The sequence below is a fragment of the Cupressus sempervirens genome, chromosome 8, assembly GCF_028749045.1.
Source record: "Cupressus sempervirens isolate cs-2001-9-10 chromosome 8, ASM2874904v1, whole genome shotgun sequence".
NCBI classification, from domain to species: Eukaryota; Viridiplantae; Streptophyta; class Pinopsida; order Cupressales; family Cupressaceae; genus Cupressus; species Cupressus sempervirens.
The window spans coordinates 323,773,732-323,793,905 of record NC_143125.1 but is presented as its reverse complement, the minus strand read 5'-3'; the positions used below and the strand labels follow the sequence as shown (position 1 = coordinate 323,793,905).

The 20,174-nt window shown below is 35.1% G+C and overlaps 1 protein-coding gene across 1 annotated transcript in view; it reads right to left on the bottom strand.

Moving 5' to 3' along the window:
• Nucleotides 1-20,174, bottom strand: part of LOC149542678 (uncharacterized protein At5g03900, chloroplastic-like) — a 219,102-nt gene that overhangs the window by 122,437 nt on the left and 76,491 nt on the right. Inside the window, exon 7 of the mRNA XM_089797557.1 lies at nucleotides 3,133-3,222. Within this exon, the coding sequence (XP_089653683.1) occupies nucleotides 3,133-3,222 (90 nt within the window). The remainder of the gene's footprint in view (nucleotides 1-3,132; nucleotides 3,223-20,174) is intronic.

Sequence of the window (20,174 nt, the reverse complement as noted above, 5' to 3'; positions counted from 1 at the left end):
CACCCTTGGATGGTATCATCTACAACATCAGAGATTAATCATGCCACTGTATTGAATATGGATGACATAATATAACTTCTCTGTCTGATGATGCTTATGGTGATTGTCCAAATCAATGGAAGATAAACACTATTGTGGCAAGGATTGATCTAAATATATGAGGAGATAGTATATATATTATACTGATTGGAAAATTATAAGGAATTTTGATATATTTGTGGCAACTATACAATGCAACTTAATTGTTATCATAGAGATCTGCAATGGATTCTATTACCGCTGCTCCAGATATTCATCAGTCTTGTGCGTGCGATGAGCCACTTTATGATCCAAATGATGGTTTGATATAATGGCTGATCTGAAGTAATGTGTCAGTGGTTCTGATATGTATTCTTCTTGCTTCTGCCATGTTCTTCCCTGTTGTTTCTGCTTGACACTCTTATATATCCGCATTTCAACTAAAGAGATACAAGCTTTAGAATAGATATCACTTTTCAAAGAGACATGTCTTTTCAATACTTAATAATCTTCAAAAGGCCAACACTGCCTTCTTAAACATAGCCCCCTGCTTTATTAATAACAAATGTTTAATCCTAATCAATTCGTAATCGCCATTTATTTATCTAGTGATTACCATTTATCTAATCACCACTAATCTAATGATTAATAATTATCATTATTGCGGCCATTTCTTTTAATTTATCATGCTCACCGTACTGTGTCTTTTACAAAGTTCATCGTTGTCCTCATTAATCTTGCTTTGTTCTTAATACAGTTGCTGTTCTAAATTGTAATCCTATGTTCATTGATATTTATAACTATGAATATTAATTAAATTTAGAACATATTTTCTTGATTATCATTATTTAATAATAAGATCTTATTATTTAATCATTATAATGTTAATAATTATTATGTCTGTAATGTCCTCATTTTTAACAGCTTCCTGCAGTTGGCTTGGTTAGTTCACTATCGTGACCCTCATGAGGTGACAATGGGATTTCACGGTCTCAGTTGTGGGGTTGCAAGCTTTCCAACAGCCTATGGTGTGTTTTGGCTCCATTTGAGGGAATTACTATATATAGTAAGTAAATAGTTGGTTCTAATGAGCTCAACTGAGTCAGAGGCGTTGAGTGATGCTCTTAGTTTTTATTTCAGGCTTCTCATTTGGGCTCCAAGAATCTTGGAGGGAGTGTCTATTTATAGTAAGTCATCCTGTCAAGTTCATTCATCGTCTTTCTTCATCAGGATCACTACAGTGTTGTCAGATTTTGATTATGATTCTTCTACAGTCATTTTCGCAAGACGGGTGAATTATTATTATTCATCTAAATTTGTTGAGGTTGTTATTTTTGTTGGTGTTGTACGTTGGCCACTTCAGTATCATGACTCATTGGAACCAGGATGAAAATTTTTAAATTGTGGGCACAAGAAACAGTGGCCTTGTGTGTAAGAATATTATGTTATGTTGGAAAAGGTCACTTTTGGGTGCCAAAAGTAACTAATAATTATATTATATGGCACTTTATTATATTTTAATGTTGTGTTGAGGAAGCTTCTTAAGTGTAGTTCATTTGAGAAACTTATGTCATTTGGAGATTATAAATATGAGCCCATTTGATGAGGAAAGCATCCGATCATTTGATTATCTTAATTTTCTTTGTTGTCTTTGTGACACTTTTGAAGTTCTGAATTTTTGTGCCCCTGCTGAAGTATAAGGGTTTGTGATCTACAACTGAAGTATTGTAGATTCAATTCTGAGAATTATTCTACAATTGCCTGGCAAATTTTGCTGAGGTAAACGATTTGTCATTCCTCCTGACTGTTGCTACTGTTTATAAGGAAAGGATTTTAGTTGGCTGAATTTGTGAAGGAAATGGGGGGTATTACTGGTATTTGCATCTGCTATATAGAGGCACATTTTGGGCATTTCACATCTCTGTTTTCCAGCATCAATCTTTGCTGCATATTGGCATTGGATTTTTTAATTGCTGGTGATACATATTGGGCAACCTTGGATAGCATTTGTGTCGTTTATTCCCACATGGCTGTAGGTTTCAGACATCATTATTAGCACTTTCCCAAGCTGCTGCAATCACAAATCTGGGCATCTAGAAACTGATAAAAGGTCTGGTTTTTAATGCCATTATCTGAGCATTTAAAGGGCTATAATATTGGTGCCATTGGTGCCATTGTTGGCGTTGTTGGTAACTGCTGAAGGATGTGGGCCTTTCCTATACAGGCTGTGATTGGTGTCATTTAAAGCTCAAGGTGGAATGTGTTCAGTCTGCTGCAAATTGGAATTCTATCAAACATTTCAGGTTCCCCTTATATTTAATTGTAATATTCAATTTGTGAGGCAATAAATTTGCAAGTCATTAATTGCAAGAGTGTTCAGAATTTGATATTTGGCATTATTAGTTGTGAGTTACTTTCATATTTCAGTATTTGCTATACACCAAAACATTCATATATTCTTAAAAAACACAAGATTGCAAGACATTTAGAAACAAAAACAATCTTATCCAGCATTACAATAGTGTGAGCTACTCGGGCTATTACAATGTCTAGCTTTGGTAGAGAGCACTCGAATTATATTAATAGGGTATTTAGATATTTCCAAGGAATATTATTAATTAAGTTATAAGACTTGTGAAATGCACAAGATGTTGGACATATATGACTTGGATTGCAATAGGCCCATGAATAGTTATGTGTTTTGTCTATTTGGTGAAGTAGTAATTAACTTAGTTGACTGGGTAATTAGTGATTCACAATTGTTTATTCTACAACAAAGTAAAGGACATGGCTACAACACATACCTAGAAGGACTTGATATGGTTACAGAGATTGTGCTCAAGTATTGGTTTTGATTTTAGGGTTGTGAGAATCAATTGCAATATTTGTTGGCTACTAAGATTCAAAAATACTTATTGATCGTGTAATTACAAAATAAAACTTACTTTAATGGAATAAAGTGGCAGATTATGCTACAATTCAGATTGTTGCTAGCATCTAGCACAGGCAAGTATAACAGAAAACATGCTTAAATTTCATGAAGAATAAATAGTCGAATGATGGCATTCTACTAACTTCTTCCTCTACTGAAAAATTGCGTATCATTAATTATACCTGGTCTTCATCTACTCGAGAAACATCTAAATATGGAGCAAGCTCTTCAGCTGTAACAACACCTCCATGTGAAGCAATGTACTCTCCAATCTGTGAAAGAAGCCATTAAGGCATCATACAGATGAAAATATTGAATCTTGAATATTCAAAAAGGCAACCTTTAGTGCAAAGCATCATGAAGCATTTATAGCATTGAAGAATGCAAAATACTATTACAACGTTTAAGAAATATTTACTTAAATCTACATTGCACATTTTCCACAATTTTTATAAATACTGATGAGAAGAAAACCATTAGAAATGCCAAGGAACAAAAAAAGAAGCTAAAATATTTTTTCGTGGACATGTTAGTGATATCAATTTTAATCTATAGCTCAACTCCACTGGAATATGAATCATGATCCATCTCAAAAGCCAAAAGCAATACATAAAAAAGCATGGAATAAAGAAAGTTCTTCAGAGAGCCATAATTGCCAAGCATTTGATTATACATTTCTCAAAGTACTCAATAATAATTAACCATGATTGGAAGAGCTTAAGCAATGTTGCTCTAGTTAGTTTTTTGTTAGTAATGGAGCAGAACAAGGGCAAGAAAACACAGATCCAAACTATAACATTGTCAGCAGATTAACAACCTCAACAAGGAACCAACAGCACTAAACATTGTTATTCACCAAAGCATCACTACCAAAAGCTAAAACAACTAAACTATAACTGGTACTAAATATGTAAACCAGAATAGTAGTTATAATTTCATAAACTAGCCAAAAAAACTAAGTTTATCCTAATATCATAAACTAACCAAATAATCAAAGAGTTTATCATACTGTCAATAGTGGCAAAGTAAACCACCAAAACAACAGTTTTAAACATAGTCCTCTTAGGGACATCACAAGTAATTGTATAAGTGCAGTAATTCAAAATAACATAATTAACCATGACATGGCCATGGTAACCCTGAAAATCCAAAAACCTTAGACCCAAAAAAACAAAAGGCCCTAAACTTTATTTTTCTTCATTTAGAAGTCCGCATAAGGGTGACCCAATCCTCCATGAGCAAATCAAAAAGGTCCTTTTGCTCCTTTACATCCTTAGAGTTCTTCTCATTGGCAACCTGCAACAAATAGAGAGAGGTGGCCGAATTGTGCATGACTTTAATGGCAAACCTGCAAACATTGTACAGTTCAATATCTAGTCTTCAACCTTCCCGCCAACGGCCCAAATCTTAGCCTCCACCACCTCAAGCCATTTCTTCAGGGCTTCCATGTCATCCAAAGGTGGGGTCTCATTCATAGATTGCTCTATGATAGGAGACTTCCCTTTGTTATCAGTGAGGAGCTGCCTCTGCGACCACCATATCCTAGTTGGGCTCCACAGGATCAGATTTAATACTAGCAGAGACATGGGTGGAACTGTTGTTAGAGCTTGTGTTTGAGACTTCCTCCTTACTTGACTCCTCAAAATCCTCATTCTCGATATTAGAGGCCTCTTTTTCAATTATTTTCTTAGGTTTTCCTTTAAGGTGTTTAAAGTGGCATGGGTATTTGTTTCTTCTATGATTTCAACATCAAAGTACCCATTTGACTCTTTTTAAGGCTTTTGGGTTTAGTGGGAGCGGTCAAACTCTTCTTGTTTTTATTCCATGCTTTACCCCTAGCGTTTTCCTTAGGGGACTCTAAATTAATTTTAAGATTTGAGTGTTTGGTGATACGACTGGTTCAAAGGGTGTCCACATTATGGCCAGGGCTAGGAGTGTTAGAAGGGCTTCCAGAGGCTGGGGGGAGGAGTGTGGCCCTTCCACAATAATCTAGCAAGGAGGACACAGAGCAAGATAGAAGTGGTGGGGATGAAGCATTGAACTTTGGTAAATGGAAAAAATTTGTTCCCCTGTTTTCCCCTTCAATAGCCTGCTTGACCTACTTTCAAGAGACTGCAAAAGATAAAGAGGAAAGAAAATGTAAATGTGGTTGTAGAAATGTTTCAGAAACGAGAGGTGATAGTAGCAGTAGATACCAAACCTATCTTCAAACGTGAAATACCTCATGATGACGAGGCAAACACAGTCCCAAGGTTTAGTAAGTTGCTTACAGTAGAACTCACCTCTAAAATTACAAGGAAGAATTCATTTAAGCTAGTAGAGTCTGGGACTTTCACCATTTCCTCCATTTGCGGCCCTATGTGGAAAGGCCCCCGTTGCCTTAGCTATAACATCCTTGTTTACCTCAAATAAGATACCCCCCATAGTGACTCTTCGTTCATTCCAGGACCCCACAAACTGTTTGGAAAGAAAGAATTAATTTAAGCTAGTACAGTCTACAACTTGTACTATTTTCTTCCATTTGCGACCCTCTATGGAAAGGCCCTCATCGCCTTAGCTATAACATCCATGTTTACCTCAAACCAGGCGCCCCCCATAGTGACTCTTCGTTCATTCCAAGACCCCAAAAACTGTTTGGAAAGATTTTCGGCTTGCCCATTCATTACTCCATGAACTAGGCAATACCACCCTCTTTACAAATGTACCAAATTGTCCCATTAGTTTTCCAATCTTCAGTATTTTGTTGATCAACACGGATACAATCACCACCCATGGTGAGCAAGCAATAAGTTAACCGGACACAATGAAGGGTTTTTACACTAACAAAGACTTGAAGAGAGAAAAACCCAAAAAATTGACTTTTTGAACAGATGTGAGGAACGAGGCAAAATAAATGAAGATTGTAAATGCAATTAATACAAATACATAAAATATCATCATCTAGCTCAAGCCTATCAATACACTCACGTATGAGTACGGCAAAAATGAGGGAACTAGAAGAAAATCTGGAAAACACATGATTTTTGGGGTGGATATCATACTTGCCAAAAAAGTTATCGACCCCTAATCTATTTGAAAATGAAGCCAATTCTTCACAAAATGATGATTACATTGAACACGTGTACTCGAAGTACAACCATGTGAAAAATTCAGATGAAAATTAGGGAAGTTTTAAACGGGTATGTGAACATGAGCCTGCCAAATAGCTCAAACCACATAAGCAACAAATAGAAACCCATAATGCAAACCATCGTAAGGGTGAGCAAGTTTCATTTTTCATAAGTGCTAGCATTCTTGAGGGAGAGAATTTCCATTATCCAACATCTAATGTCATCTAAACCGATCCCAACTGAGGCCAGGTGGTCAAAAAACAAATTGCCCTCTCTATAGATATGTTCCAACTTGAAATCTTTAAATCCATTTAGGAGACTTCGGATATCATTTATAATTCCATACAGGGACCATCCCATAGAAGAGGACTCTTTAGTACCCTAAATGATCAATTGGGAATCCTACTCAATGTCCAGAGTGTGAATCCCCAATGTAAGAGAGCCATGCCTTCAACTTAATTGTTGGTATAATTGTGTAAATGACTAGCATAGGTAATAATCACAAAGCCATTGTGGTCTCTGACAAGGCCTCCTCTCACAGCCAAACCATCCCTACTAAAACCATCAAAGCTAAGTTTACACTAGGGAGAAAAGGGGGGTTCCCAATGAGTAGTAGCATAGGCAATCTTCTTAGAATTGTCAAACTTATTGAAATCTCCTAGGAAGTTCTTGGAGGAGAACAAGGAGTCCCAACCAGAGGGTGGGTACAAGGGGGAGGGGGGTGTTGGGCTTTCCATTTGTTGACAAAGAAGTTCACTTGAATGAACTTATAGAGGACAAACAACACATCATCAGCACATTGCTCTTGGTCCCTTAACCATCTATTATTTCCTTCTTCCACAAACACTAGCAAACATGTGGGGGTATTTGCATCCACAACTACTTGATAAGAGGGTGTTTGGATGGGCATCTCCAATCAAGAATAAATTGGTGAACATTAGTTTAGAAGACCCACTAGATTTTGAGCTTCTAAAGAATTTCTACCAGATATAAGAAGCAAATTTACAAAGGATGAATAAGAGAGAGATAGGTTGGATCTCCTACTTGAAAAGGTAGCAGTGGTTAGGAATCTGAAAGCCACGCTTATGAAGATTATCCAGTGTTAAGATTTCCCACGTATAGTAGTCAACCAAAAGAAGTTAATCTTGAGGATAATTTGGTCATTCCAAACCATGGACCAACTGGTTGGATCACTAGTGAGATTAAGAAAGGAAAGATAAGTAGTTTTAATAGAGAAGGCCCCTAAAGTTCGAAGAGATCAAATAAGCTTGTCCTACTTAGAGTATAGAGGTAGACGAACCCAAAACAAAAGTTGTTGGAGATTCGAAGCCAAAGTACTCAAGTTTGGTTTGTTGTCAAAGTGTTGCGAGAGATTTATTCAGCCAACCTTGTGGATGAAAGTCAGCCACGAAGGAACCGATAGTAATCTTAGCATGGTACATAAGTGGGGAGTAGTTTGTGTCTGCAAGGGGTTTGCTCCTAATTCACTTGTCATCCCAAAATCTTATTGTTCTACCATTTCCTATAAACCATTTAAAGCCCTCCTTTAAGAGATATTTTCTTTTAATGATGCAAGCCATATTTTAGACCCAGTAAGAAGCCATGCTAGTCAAGGACCCAATGAAAATAACCTTGATTGAAGTATTTTGCTTGCATTATTTTACACCACTCGACATTACCAGTAGTAAGGTACCAACTCATTTTAGCCAAGACCACTTTGTTACGATTAGAGATTTTTCTGATGTCAAGACCTCCTCGGGATTTGGAATGGCAGAACGTATCCCAGTTAACAAGTGTCATTCTTTTCTTTTCCACCATACTAGTCCACAAAAAGGTTCCCTATATTTTTTCAAGTCTGTTAGCCATAGCTCCAGTGACTATGAAAATTTAGAGGAAATACATCGAGATACCCTATACGCATGTTAAAGTTTGATCAAATTTAGGCTTAGGAAATTTAAATTTGTCTCCTAGATGCATAAATGATATGATATATCTCTACTACAACTTGTAATAACACTTAATGGTTTCAATGTGTTTCAAGTTACTCTTTCTATGAATATGTAGACGTTATAACGAGGCATGTCTCCCGTAAAGACATGTCCCATGTTAATAGCTTAACTCAAATTAGTTATTTCTTTAACATCTACCATAAATGACATTTGTTCAATGTATTATCATGATTATAAATATATATGGTCATAATTTATATATGATAATAATTTATATATAGATAATGTATGTGTATAATATATCTCCTATATAATATACATATATATTATATACATAGATAATATATATTTATAATATACACATATATTATATCTACTTAAAAAATTATCAATAATAATAATGCTACGTGATAATACTAGTGAAGGATAGATATCAAATGTTTAAGGCCTATAGGCCATTCAAACATTTGATTTCATCAATTTGAATCATTTGACTGAAGCTACAATCATTAACACTCCCTCTTAGCTAGGGAGGATGATTTCAATCCAAATAAACAAACACTATGTACTATTGTTACCTCATGGTATTAGCAGGAGTATGGTATGCCAAGAATATCAATCATATGATATTCACCATACTCAGATCTTTTCTTGGTATATTCAATAACATCACATCTCATGATGTCAACTAGAGAAGATATCTACTCATGGAATGTCTATGGATACTGCATCTCATAGTATCCACCATGGCATATCTCAGTAATATAACTTATTGTAGTTGCACACTGCTTAATTACATAAAAGATATGAACTATCATGATCTCCAGAGACATCAACCATATGACATCCATCATGATAGCAGGTGAAACTATTGTTAACGTTGTCACCTTACAATAGTAACCACAATCAAACATCATCGAAAGATTGCCACCTTTCATGATGTTTTTACAAAATCATATAGTAAATCACATGAAATTCACCATGAACCATATCAAAGCGTGGATCTGTTAGTTTCCAAAACCACAGATTGGAATCCTACAAGTCTTGCCAACTTGATGGTTGGATATCCAACCGGTTATGGCCAACTTGACGGAACTGAATGATGTAATTTGAGTTTCCTACGCTTCTGGCTTTGCAAGGCCAAGGCAGGTGCACCTACTCCTGAACCAATCACTTGAATCCAAGATTACGTAAAACATATAGGTTTAAATGTAACGAGAGTCTCTAGAAATGGCAAGAGATTCTAGGAAACTTGTACCTTGCTCAAATAAGTATGACTTGAATGATATATTTGAAATATGATTACTTTCAACTGGTAAGTTCTAAGTTAAGAACAAAGTTGATGATTATATAAATATAAGTGGTTGAAAAGAAAAGATATAATGGGTTTTAAATCACGTGAATATATCTATCAACTTTCAACGGAAAGATACAAAATGATTGCCAACATATGAATTAGGAATTATAAGCAATTTAACGACTAGTGCCAGAATTTGAAAGGGGTGATAGAGTCAATATCATAAATCTCAACGTACAACTTTATGAAATTTAATATATTAAACTATAAATAATTCAATCACCAAGATGCGACAAATCAACTACATTTATGTACTTTCAAACTAGTCTATATTGTTTTTAACTCACACAAAGACAAAATAGACTCAAATACAAAAACAATTTAATATTTCACGATATTTGTGATTATCAAAATTGAAAAGCTATAAATGATTCAATCCACTTATCCAGTGTTAAATCACTTGCAGAAAATAGAAAATGATCATAAAGGACAGAATTATATAATATCTAACTTCTAAAACCTTGCAAATAAATATAATAAAATTCCTTACTGATATGCCTAAAATGGATTGCAACGAAGACACTCAATGATGATGCTCTATTTGTTGCAATTCAATCCCAAAAAACAGAAAAGATTGTTTGCTAATGTCCCAACATCTGCCAGCTTGGTTCAATCATTTGATCTTTGCCAATAAGAAAGTGATATATCAAAAATATTTGAACAATTTAAGAATGCTCAGGATTTTTAGGATTTTTAAAATATTGTGTATGTATTGTATCTTTACTCCATTTGTATCATATTTATAAACTATGAAAAGGTGTGGTGATGAAACGGTGTCTTTACATGTCTCCCAACCAACCACTTGGAGGTTACAAGTGTCCGATAACTCAAAATGGATTCAAATCATCATTCGCTAAGCACAAAACTCTATTATTTTCCCTTAACCATCATATTTTGATAGATGTCTTTGGCAAAAATTAAAAAGTCGGCTTAGAGAGGATTCGCGATTGAGGCACCATCTGGTAATATGAATATCGCATAGCCAAAACGAGAAATGATCATGACGATAATCCTTAATGCTGCCTTTTGTGAATAGAAGAAAAGACACAGTAGGTAATTTGCAAGCCCATGGGCATATTTGTCATCACCAAAACAAACACTAGAATATAAAATATCATTAGATGTAGATTACTAAATAAATGAAAAATTATCAATGATTGATGACAACTGATATAAAACTCCTTGCTTCAGCGGCTTTATTTTCCACTGCAATAGACAAAATACAACATCATCTACTAAACTATGCGGTCTTCATCCATGAAGGTCATTACATTAAAACCAGAACAATGATACCATCAAGTTTCCTTTCGAATTGCTTCAGGCTAACACCATCGATGTGAGCCTTCAAACATCCCTTGCCTTACGTATGCGATAACTCTTCGAGCAGAGAATATGAGACTAGTGTGAGTGCAAGATAACTCTCGACATCTTTAGAGTACTTTCATATCTTATGCATTGAGCATCATGTTTATATATTCATATATAATGGGTTGTGTGCTTATGTACTTTTTTTTATATAGATTTGATTATCTTTGTAGATTATGCTCCTGTCAGCAAAAAAGCTCCTTATTAGAATGCAAACGAATTGGACTGTAAATGCAACACTAATGCCCGTTGCATATTGTTGTTGTCTCAACTTTGATTTGGGGCTCTATATTTATGTCATTTCTCTATTATAGTTTTCTTAAGACATAAAAGAGTTGAAAAATTTATTCAATTAATGCACAAATCCAATTGCATATATTTTGCAACCATTTCCAAGGTAAGAACGACATTATTTTCACAATCCTTTTTGATACCGATGACAAACCACATAACAGGAGTGATGAGTTCCAAAATCATATTCATCTTTGCTCTTAAAGTATGACTCCAGCATCAATGTTTGAGAGAAAATGATCAAATGGGAGCCCCTAAAATTGACAAAAATTTGGGCTCCATAGGATCCACCATGGATATTCCCAAAAGATGGAACAAGGGTTTTCACCTCAAACTTATCCCTTACAAAGAAGAACATAAAGTACATCTTAGGTAATCATTGATGTTGAGGCTCCCTCTCAATAAGGGCTTTGATTGTTTACTCCAAGCTTGCTTTCAATAATGTACAAACTTCACTTTGGCAAAAGGCTTGGAGAAAATATCGATTGTCAGATCTCCAGTAAAATGTATTTTGAATGAATAGCATTCCAACTATGCATCTATGGTTTAGGCATTCACATAAAGGCCTTTCAGTCTACATACATGGAACTTTATCTCATGAATCATGGTCCTTTGAGTGCTACAATTTCTTGATCACTAGAGAATCCATCTCAACATGGTCTACTCCCTCTGAATAAATATAAACAAGATCTCAAAGGTCAACACAAGCATATCCTCTATATGCTCCCTCTCTCACAGAAGCATACCTTGATTCATAGTAACATGAGTGAATGTACTAAACTATAGATTTATCCTCAAGCTTGGCAACACTAGACATTAAAGATAATGTGGTTCGCTTCTGAAGCTTCAATTGCATGCATCAACCTTCTAACTTCTTTGTCCAAGGTTTTCTCTAATGAAATCTTAGGCTCCCTCTTGTTATAGAAGAATACTCATAATTCCATTCATAGGAAGAATACTCATAATTCCATTCATAGAAGATACCTTGTTCCAATAGACTCACTTTATCTAGTATGATCAACATATGACTAATGAATCCTAGATCAAAAACCACTTGGAGCTACTATCACAAGATAGAGTCCTGCACAATATGTTGGTAGCATGCCTAATGTACCATTCTTCTTTTCCTGCAAGAACATCCCCAGAGACAAAGGAAAATATCAAGGCAAATTGCTCTTATAGTATATATAGAAATAGAGATAGGAGGTTGACCACAAAAAACAAATAAAGATAATACTAAAGATATAATGATCAGAATATACTTATCTCCTTATTCAAGAGCAAACGCTTATCAACATCCTTCTTGATATAAGCTACTCCAATGAAGGTCATGTCACCCTGGCAACTTAAGACTAATCTGAAGTCACTTTTATTCTTCCATAGTGGACAAATCCAATGCATGACATAATAACTAGTGATATAACAAGGGGAATTGTGGCTCTGAATCAAGAGGCAACCTAGGAATATCTCTCTTTCTTAGTATTTTAGCCTTTATTTCTCTATTTAGTTCCATCCAATTCCAATGTTGTTCTACGCACCTCCATAATGGATTTACAATATCTACCATTACTACATGTCCTCGGGTATCACCTCATGCACTACTCACCATAATGGATTTCTCAACCATCAATGTGAGATCGTCACCTCACAATGAGGTAATAGTGTACAAGTGTCTTATTATTGTGAGATCGTCACCTCAAGGATATTCATATCAAAAGTACAAAGAAAGTCACCAATGACTCTCACAAGGTCTCCTCATGGTGTCAGACACATGAACCATATTAGAGGGTAATAGTAAGGGCCTATCCCACAAAATTCCCCCACGTAGAGAGAATGCATTATAGTTAGGGATTGTACCTCAAAATTTTCCCTTATGGAAAAAAATGCATTAATCATTTACCTTCTTCATCCAAAATTGCTTATAATGAACTGTCAGAGTCCCTCGAAATCTAATATCAACCTTCAAACCTTCTTGTCCAAGGTTACCATTATAGATTTGCCAGACTCCCTCTAAATGCTAATTCCTCCTCTTCAAAGAAACTAATCATAAACTGTATAGGTTCTTCCTCTTCGAGAGATGTCTCAACTCAGTCCTTAAAGACAACATTGGCAAGCCCCTCTCTCTTCAATTTGAAGACGGCCATCCTACTATCATGCCTAACTACTAGAAGATTAATTGTTGATATTGTTCTCTACACCTCATCCTTCAGAATATGGTTCTTGGTATCAAGAAGCTGAGCTCTTCGTATGAGCTTTTCCGTGGTCATTGAACATGGCTTATCCTCGACTTTAAATATGCTATCCTTTGACATCCCAATCAACTCACATGCAGGTTCTAAATGAGGATGAGCTCTAAGACAAACACCAAATTGCCCTAGCATCATATCCTTGGAATTGTATACATATCTCTTATTTTCAAGCACTGTGCTAGAATGAGGATACTCTGGCTCTCAAGTTTGTAGGAGTACTAATGCTTTGTCGATTTACATACAAGTTTGAAGGAGTCTCAAGTATCACTGCTTTGTTGATTTACATACAGGATGATGCCATCAATGGATAAATCTGAGAATTATAGACATAAGAGCCATGTCACCATAAATCATGCCAAATATATATCTCCAACTAGTACGATTAGCAATCATCAGCATCCATTCCACGACAACCATTTATTGAGCCCCAAAACTACTAAAGCTCGCCGCAATACTTCAGCTGTATATGGAAAATGTTTTACAAGAACCTTAATCACTAGCAACAATGAATATATTTCCCTTAACATTAAGGCCGCAACTCATTATCTTGAACAAATGAAAATTGTAGTCCTTCACGTACATCGTGCCCAGATCCTTATTTTCTGTAATAATAACTAAGGAAGTTGTCTAGACAGGGTCTGCAATAGACAACAGTAGTCACTGTCCATATCAACGACGAATCACTGTCCAAACTGCTCCTGATTAGTAAATATGAAATACTATATTGATAGAATTAAAGGATCGCTCCCTTTACAAACATCTTCAGATTGTGGTATGACTTGTTGCACTTAAATCTGTCAGCACCTCACACTTTCTCAATCACAGACTTAATTTTAGAAGTTGCTATCGCCTGAGGAATGGTTCAAAAAAATCCAGACACAACAATACAGGATTATTTTTCAATACTTTTAGTTGCCCAGCACAAAATAAGGCTCATGTTCAGAATACAGATAGGTCATCTCAGTGCCCTCCTTTAAAACATCTCTACAGCAGTGTTTCCTTCAGAACACATATAAATTACAGCAACATAAACTTGATATATATGTGCCTTCCACACGTCCAGATTTATATCACCATTCCAAGAAACAAATCAAAGATAGTCAATCAACTTTTGAAAATTGGCTAAAGTTCCCTACCAGGTCCTCATCCAGGTCATGAGAAATACAATAGCACCTCAAACTGACAATACTTTTGTCCAGGCAAAACGACTCCACACAATGATATAAATTCTTTCAATAGAGTTTTTGTTATATTCATTGAACATTAACTGGCATATTCAGATGCTTTGATGATTTATTATCTTTATTTTTTTCATTCCTTGCCAATTACCATGTTTAATCCAAATCGATTAGAACCTGGTTGTTTATTATTTTTTATAATGTTGTAAATATAAATTGCACTGTTCTGTCAACGTAGATTCCGATATTAAGAAAACAATCACACTTATTCACTGTCTTTGATAACACTGATATGATTGTTGCCCAGGTGTAATCAGTTTTACTTCTTTAAAATTTTCTCGGAGAGTCCTCTAAATTGAAAAATATATTCACTGTCTTTGAACTTGAATGATTATTGTTATTTCTGTTTAGATTTAATGGCACTTTCATCACTGCAAATTGGAAATGTATATAAACATCTCAATACAATTACTGTTCAATAAGGAAGTCTCACAGACCTGGTAGGGAAGCTGTTTCAATACCATGTTAAAGTTTGATCAGATTTAAGTTTGGGAAATTTTAATTTTAATTTTTGTCTCCTAGATGCATAATGTTATGCTCTCTACACAAGATGATATGATGTATCTCTGTTGTAACTTGTAATAACATTTACTGATTTTAGTATGTTTCAAGTTACACTTTCAATGAATATGTATATGCTATAAAGAGGCATGTCTCCTGTAGAGACATGTCTCCTGTTAATATCTTAACTCATATTAGTTATTGCTTTAACATTTATCACAAATGATATTTGGTCAATGTATTATCATGATTATAATATATGATAAGAATTTATATATATAGATAATATATATAAGTAGAATATATCTCATATATATTACACACACACACACACACACACATATATTATATCTACTTAAAAAATTATTATCTATAATAGTAATGCTCCGTGATAATAATAGTGAAAGATAGATATCAAATGTTAAAGGCCTATAAGTCATTCAAACATTTGATTTCATCAATTGGAATCATCCGATTGAAGCTACAATCATTAACAAGCAGGTCATGAGTAATTGGAGTTTGCCAGCATTATTCAAGCATTTACCCTTCCAAGTGACCAGTTTTTTTTCTTTTAATTCTCTCCAAAAAGCCATTCCAAATCCTAAGGGTAACTTCCTTAACAGGAGGGGGAGGCCCAAATAGATATCAAGGAGGTTGGCCTTCTAACAACCAATGATTCCACAAATCTTGATTTGTAGGTCCTCCTTGGTGTTGAAAGATTAAAGCTTACATTTTTTATAATTGATGTGTTGCCCATATGCAGTGGAATAGTCTTGTAAGAGTTTTTTCCATTCTCTAGCTTCTACAACCTAAGATCTACCGAACAAGGTCCCATGAATTGTTGCACAATGAGGGCAAAGAAGAAGCAAGTGTGCCATAAAATTTCCATTGAGAGCCTCTACAAGTAATATGAGAAGGTATCAAGAATGAGGGTCTCCTTGCCTTAGGCCCTTGTGAGGAAGGAAGAATCCCCAGTTTGAACCATTGACCAAAACAACGTATTGGACAATTTCAACACAAATCTTGATAATGGAGATCAATTTATCATTGAAACCAAATTTTCCAAGCACTTTATAAATAAAATCCCAATTAACTATGTCATAAGCCTTAGAGATATAAAGTTTGAGAGTCATACCTTGGTTGTGACTCTTGTCCATGGAATGAATTATTTCATGAGTGGCGATGGTAGCTTCAAGAATTCGCCAGCCCATGACAACCCCATTTTAGTTGCAATTGATACATTTGTCAAGAAGAGGCTTAATTTTGTTCACCAGGACCTTGGAGAAGATCTTATGCACAGTCTTGCTCAAACTTATAGAGCAAAAGTCGTTCATGGTTTTAGGTTCAACAACTTTAGGAACAAGGGCAATGAAAGAATTGTTCAACGTCTTCAATAGTTTTCTAGTTATAAAGAAATCACTACTAGCCCTCACAATGTCATGGCTGACAATATCCCAGAACAACTAGAAGAATGTTGAAGGGAAGTCATCTGGCCTAGGAGCTTTATAGGCATTCATAGCAAAGACCACTTTCCTCACTTCCTCCTCTGAGATAGGTCCCACAAGCAGATTGTTGTCAGCTTTGTTGATCACATTGGGGATGTGGTCAAGAAATTTGTCTTGAATAGAGGGATTGTTGGCCTCTTGTTCCTCACAAGTTTGTTTGAAGTGGTTGATAGCTAAATCACCAATATTGGTTTCGTCAATAATTACCTAATTGTCAAGCGAGAGCAAGGTTTTCCTATGGGTGCTAATTGTTCTATGAAAGAAGGCAATATTGCAGTCCCCTTCTATTAGCCAGGTGACCCTTGACCTTTGTTTCCTGTAGATATATGCATCTAGTTAGCTAACTCATATATGCTTAATATCATTTGCCTATCCTTGTAATGTTTCTCACAGATTTTAGAGCTGATTTAATCTCCCCAAATTATGAGTACCAAAATTTTACCCTAGATTACGATTTTTATATTAAAGCAAGTAGGGTCTAGGGATATTATTTTGCTTTGATTGAGAACCTGCAGCAAGTTAGGAATCATTTATGGTCATAGTTAATAATTAGACATTCTTGAGTTAAGAATAAACATATATTGGAAATGTAGATCAGATAAATCAATTGCTTGAATTAGATTTAAGATGTCTCCACCATAGAAGTGGTAAGGTGGAGCGATTTGATGAGATGCTCAAGTGTCCTACTAGACAAGGCTCAAGAGCAGATATACAAGCCCTCAGGCCCATGTCATACATATGAGATAGCGTACCTAGTGTGGAATTCTATCAATGTTTTCCTCAACCTTCTATCTTACCTCTAATGATTGAGCAGCCCTATGCATTTGTTAACCGTGATAGAGGTCGCAAGGAAGATTCACAACCCAGATAGTCCCCCTTCCTAAGCCCAAAGGCAGTCCCTTTGTCCCTCTATGTCCCCATGCAACTCCATAGTCATATACCATGAGGTGGTGTGCCTAGAAGGTGACCTCATCACCATTTTCCCTCCTGTGATCCCCTCATCTCCCCTGCCATGGCTGGTTACATCAGTCAGTACATATATTATTTCACATAATAAATATAATATTCCTGAATCAGCCATGAAATATAAACCAGAGTTATGCAGATTATCAACTCACATGCCTATATACTGTCTATACATATAAACAATCTCATAATATCAAAATTTTGAACTATATGTAACTTAATAGCAACAATTGTAAATGGGTATCTTATATAATATAGATACCAAGCGATATTCATACCCAGATTGCAGCTCTAAACTATTATTATAATCTGTTCTTATCTTGTATTATCTTGTCCTCCATTTCGATAATACCCCTAATTGAATTTCTACCTTATAGTCATTGGTGGAGGATAATGAGTCACAACCCCTATCCCCTTCCCAAGAAAGGTGTCTTATCGAAACAATCCATTGCCTCCTCAAGACTAATTGCATGCCTCTTTGTTGATTCTGTGGTTATTACTTAATGATTGGTTAAGGAGTACAAACAGCCAATTGTGGAGTTGGTTCACAGGAAGGGAAAGAATATTGTGGAAACTGAATTCATTGATCAAGCTTCATGATTATAAAAAATCAATGAGTCTTATTAATATCATAATTTTCAAACTACGTGTTTCTTGGTCATCTGATGTCAAATTAGGGGCATGACAGACCTGATTTTCGATAATTGTATGATTAAAATAGACTGATTGAATTAATGGAAGAGTTGATTCGCAGTCTATTTACCTGATTCCCGATTGATGTTTGATGGATGACTAAATGATTTCCTCTGATTAAATGTTATCACAACGTTGGAGAGTTTTGTTCAATTTGTGCCCTCTAATTCACAAAAGCAAGGCTGCATTCGATTTGTTTCCAGCAGTCATTTTCGCGCAACACATTACACATCTTTAGAGCCATTTTTTCTGTGTTTTCTTGTGCAGAATCTTTGGCATCATTTTTGTGGGAAGTATCTGTGTTGTGATCTCCATTTCTTTGTTGGCAACAACTCATGGCATTCCCCAGCAACAATTTCTCTGCGGATTTTTGTCTGCCCCAAGCCCGCAATTTGTAGAAAACTTCAAAAAGATCATCATTTTTTAAAAGTTCTTTCTGTGCTTGCAACCTTCTGCAATGGCATTTGATGTCATTGTGAGTTTTACACGTTTTTCCTCAAAAAAGTAGTGTTTCTTAGTATTTTAAAAAAAAATTATGCAATTTAGGCTAGAGGGAGGGAATTTTACAATTTTGTCCCATAAAAAGATTATTTGGTGGGTTTTTAGGATTTTTTATTTTTTTAAATTATTTTAGGGCATTTTACCACATGAAGTCTAATGTTTTGGCGCATGAACGTTATTTTGATGGGTTAGTATTTTACCATGCAAAGTCCGATGTTTTGCCCCATGAAGGTTTCTCTGTGGGATTTTAATAATTTTTTCTCCTTTAAAAAATTTTGGGTGGGTTTTTGATGAATTTTTCCTAAAATATTATGGAACAGTTCCATAAAAAAGTTATTCTGAGTTTTGTGCAATTTTTTGCCTTGGCAATCATTTTGTAACAGGGTTTTACTATTTTTTCTCAAAAACAATGATTTTTACTATGATCCGTCCCTCAGATTTTGTATTGGTTTTTGATTGATTTTCTCTAAAAATATTGTGATTATTTTTTTGATTTCATCCTAAAAGATCATTTCTAAGTTTTGCATTATTTTGAAGTCAAAAATCATGGGTTCTCATTAGGAGAGGTTTCTCGTATTTTTCCACAATGAATTTATGTCAGGTGTTTTAAGATTTTTACCTTTTCCAAAAAACGATGCTTTGTATACTTCAGTTTCAGGGTTTGGTATTTTTTTCATAAAGATCATAGTTTCTTGCAATCTTTTTTGGGTCACACCTGGAGTTGTTGGGGCAAACATCGTTAAATGTTTTTTGTGGTTTTTGACAATCATGTCTAGGGTGTTCGTCAAGTTTTCCACAAAGTCAATGTTTCAGGCTTTTATTGGTTTTAGCAGTAGATCTCAGAGGGATAGCTTTGTTACCACATTAAGGTGGACGAAATCTGGTACTCTTGGTCATTTCCAAGACTTTTGCAAATTCAACGAGGGTCTCAACAACAGGATCATGTTGCAGAGTCTTCTGGAGTGAAGGGAGCAGCCTTCTATGTTTTATTTGCAGTTAGTAAAATGACCACTAAAAGAGAGTAATAAAGTATGTAATGTTATAATAATGGTCATTTAGGTTATTAGTTAGTTTCTTAGGTATTTTCTATTTTCTTAGTTAGTCTTTTAAGAAGTTCCTAATTCACTCTCAGTTGTTTCTCTTTATAAGGAGAATGTCTCCATTTGCATGTTGGAAATGTTGTCATTGATGTTAAGAAGGCAAGAAGATAATATAGTCATTGATGTCAAGAATGGAAATAAGTGTAGAGGACAAAACAGTTTCATTGATGCCTGAAGAAAGCTCCTTGTGCTATTTTTAAGGTCAAAAGTAAGAATATGAATGGAGATAACTATATTTGATGTCAAATGCACTATGTAAAGATTGTTAAAAGTAGTTTTGATGTTAAGAAGGTGGCATAAAAAAATAGATAGCACTATGTTGATACAAACCTTGAAGTTGATAAACAGGAATACATCAGTCGTATTTAATCATATTCAGTAAACATTGATGTCATGGAA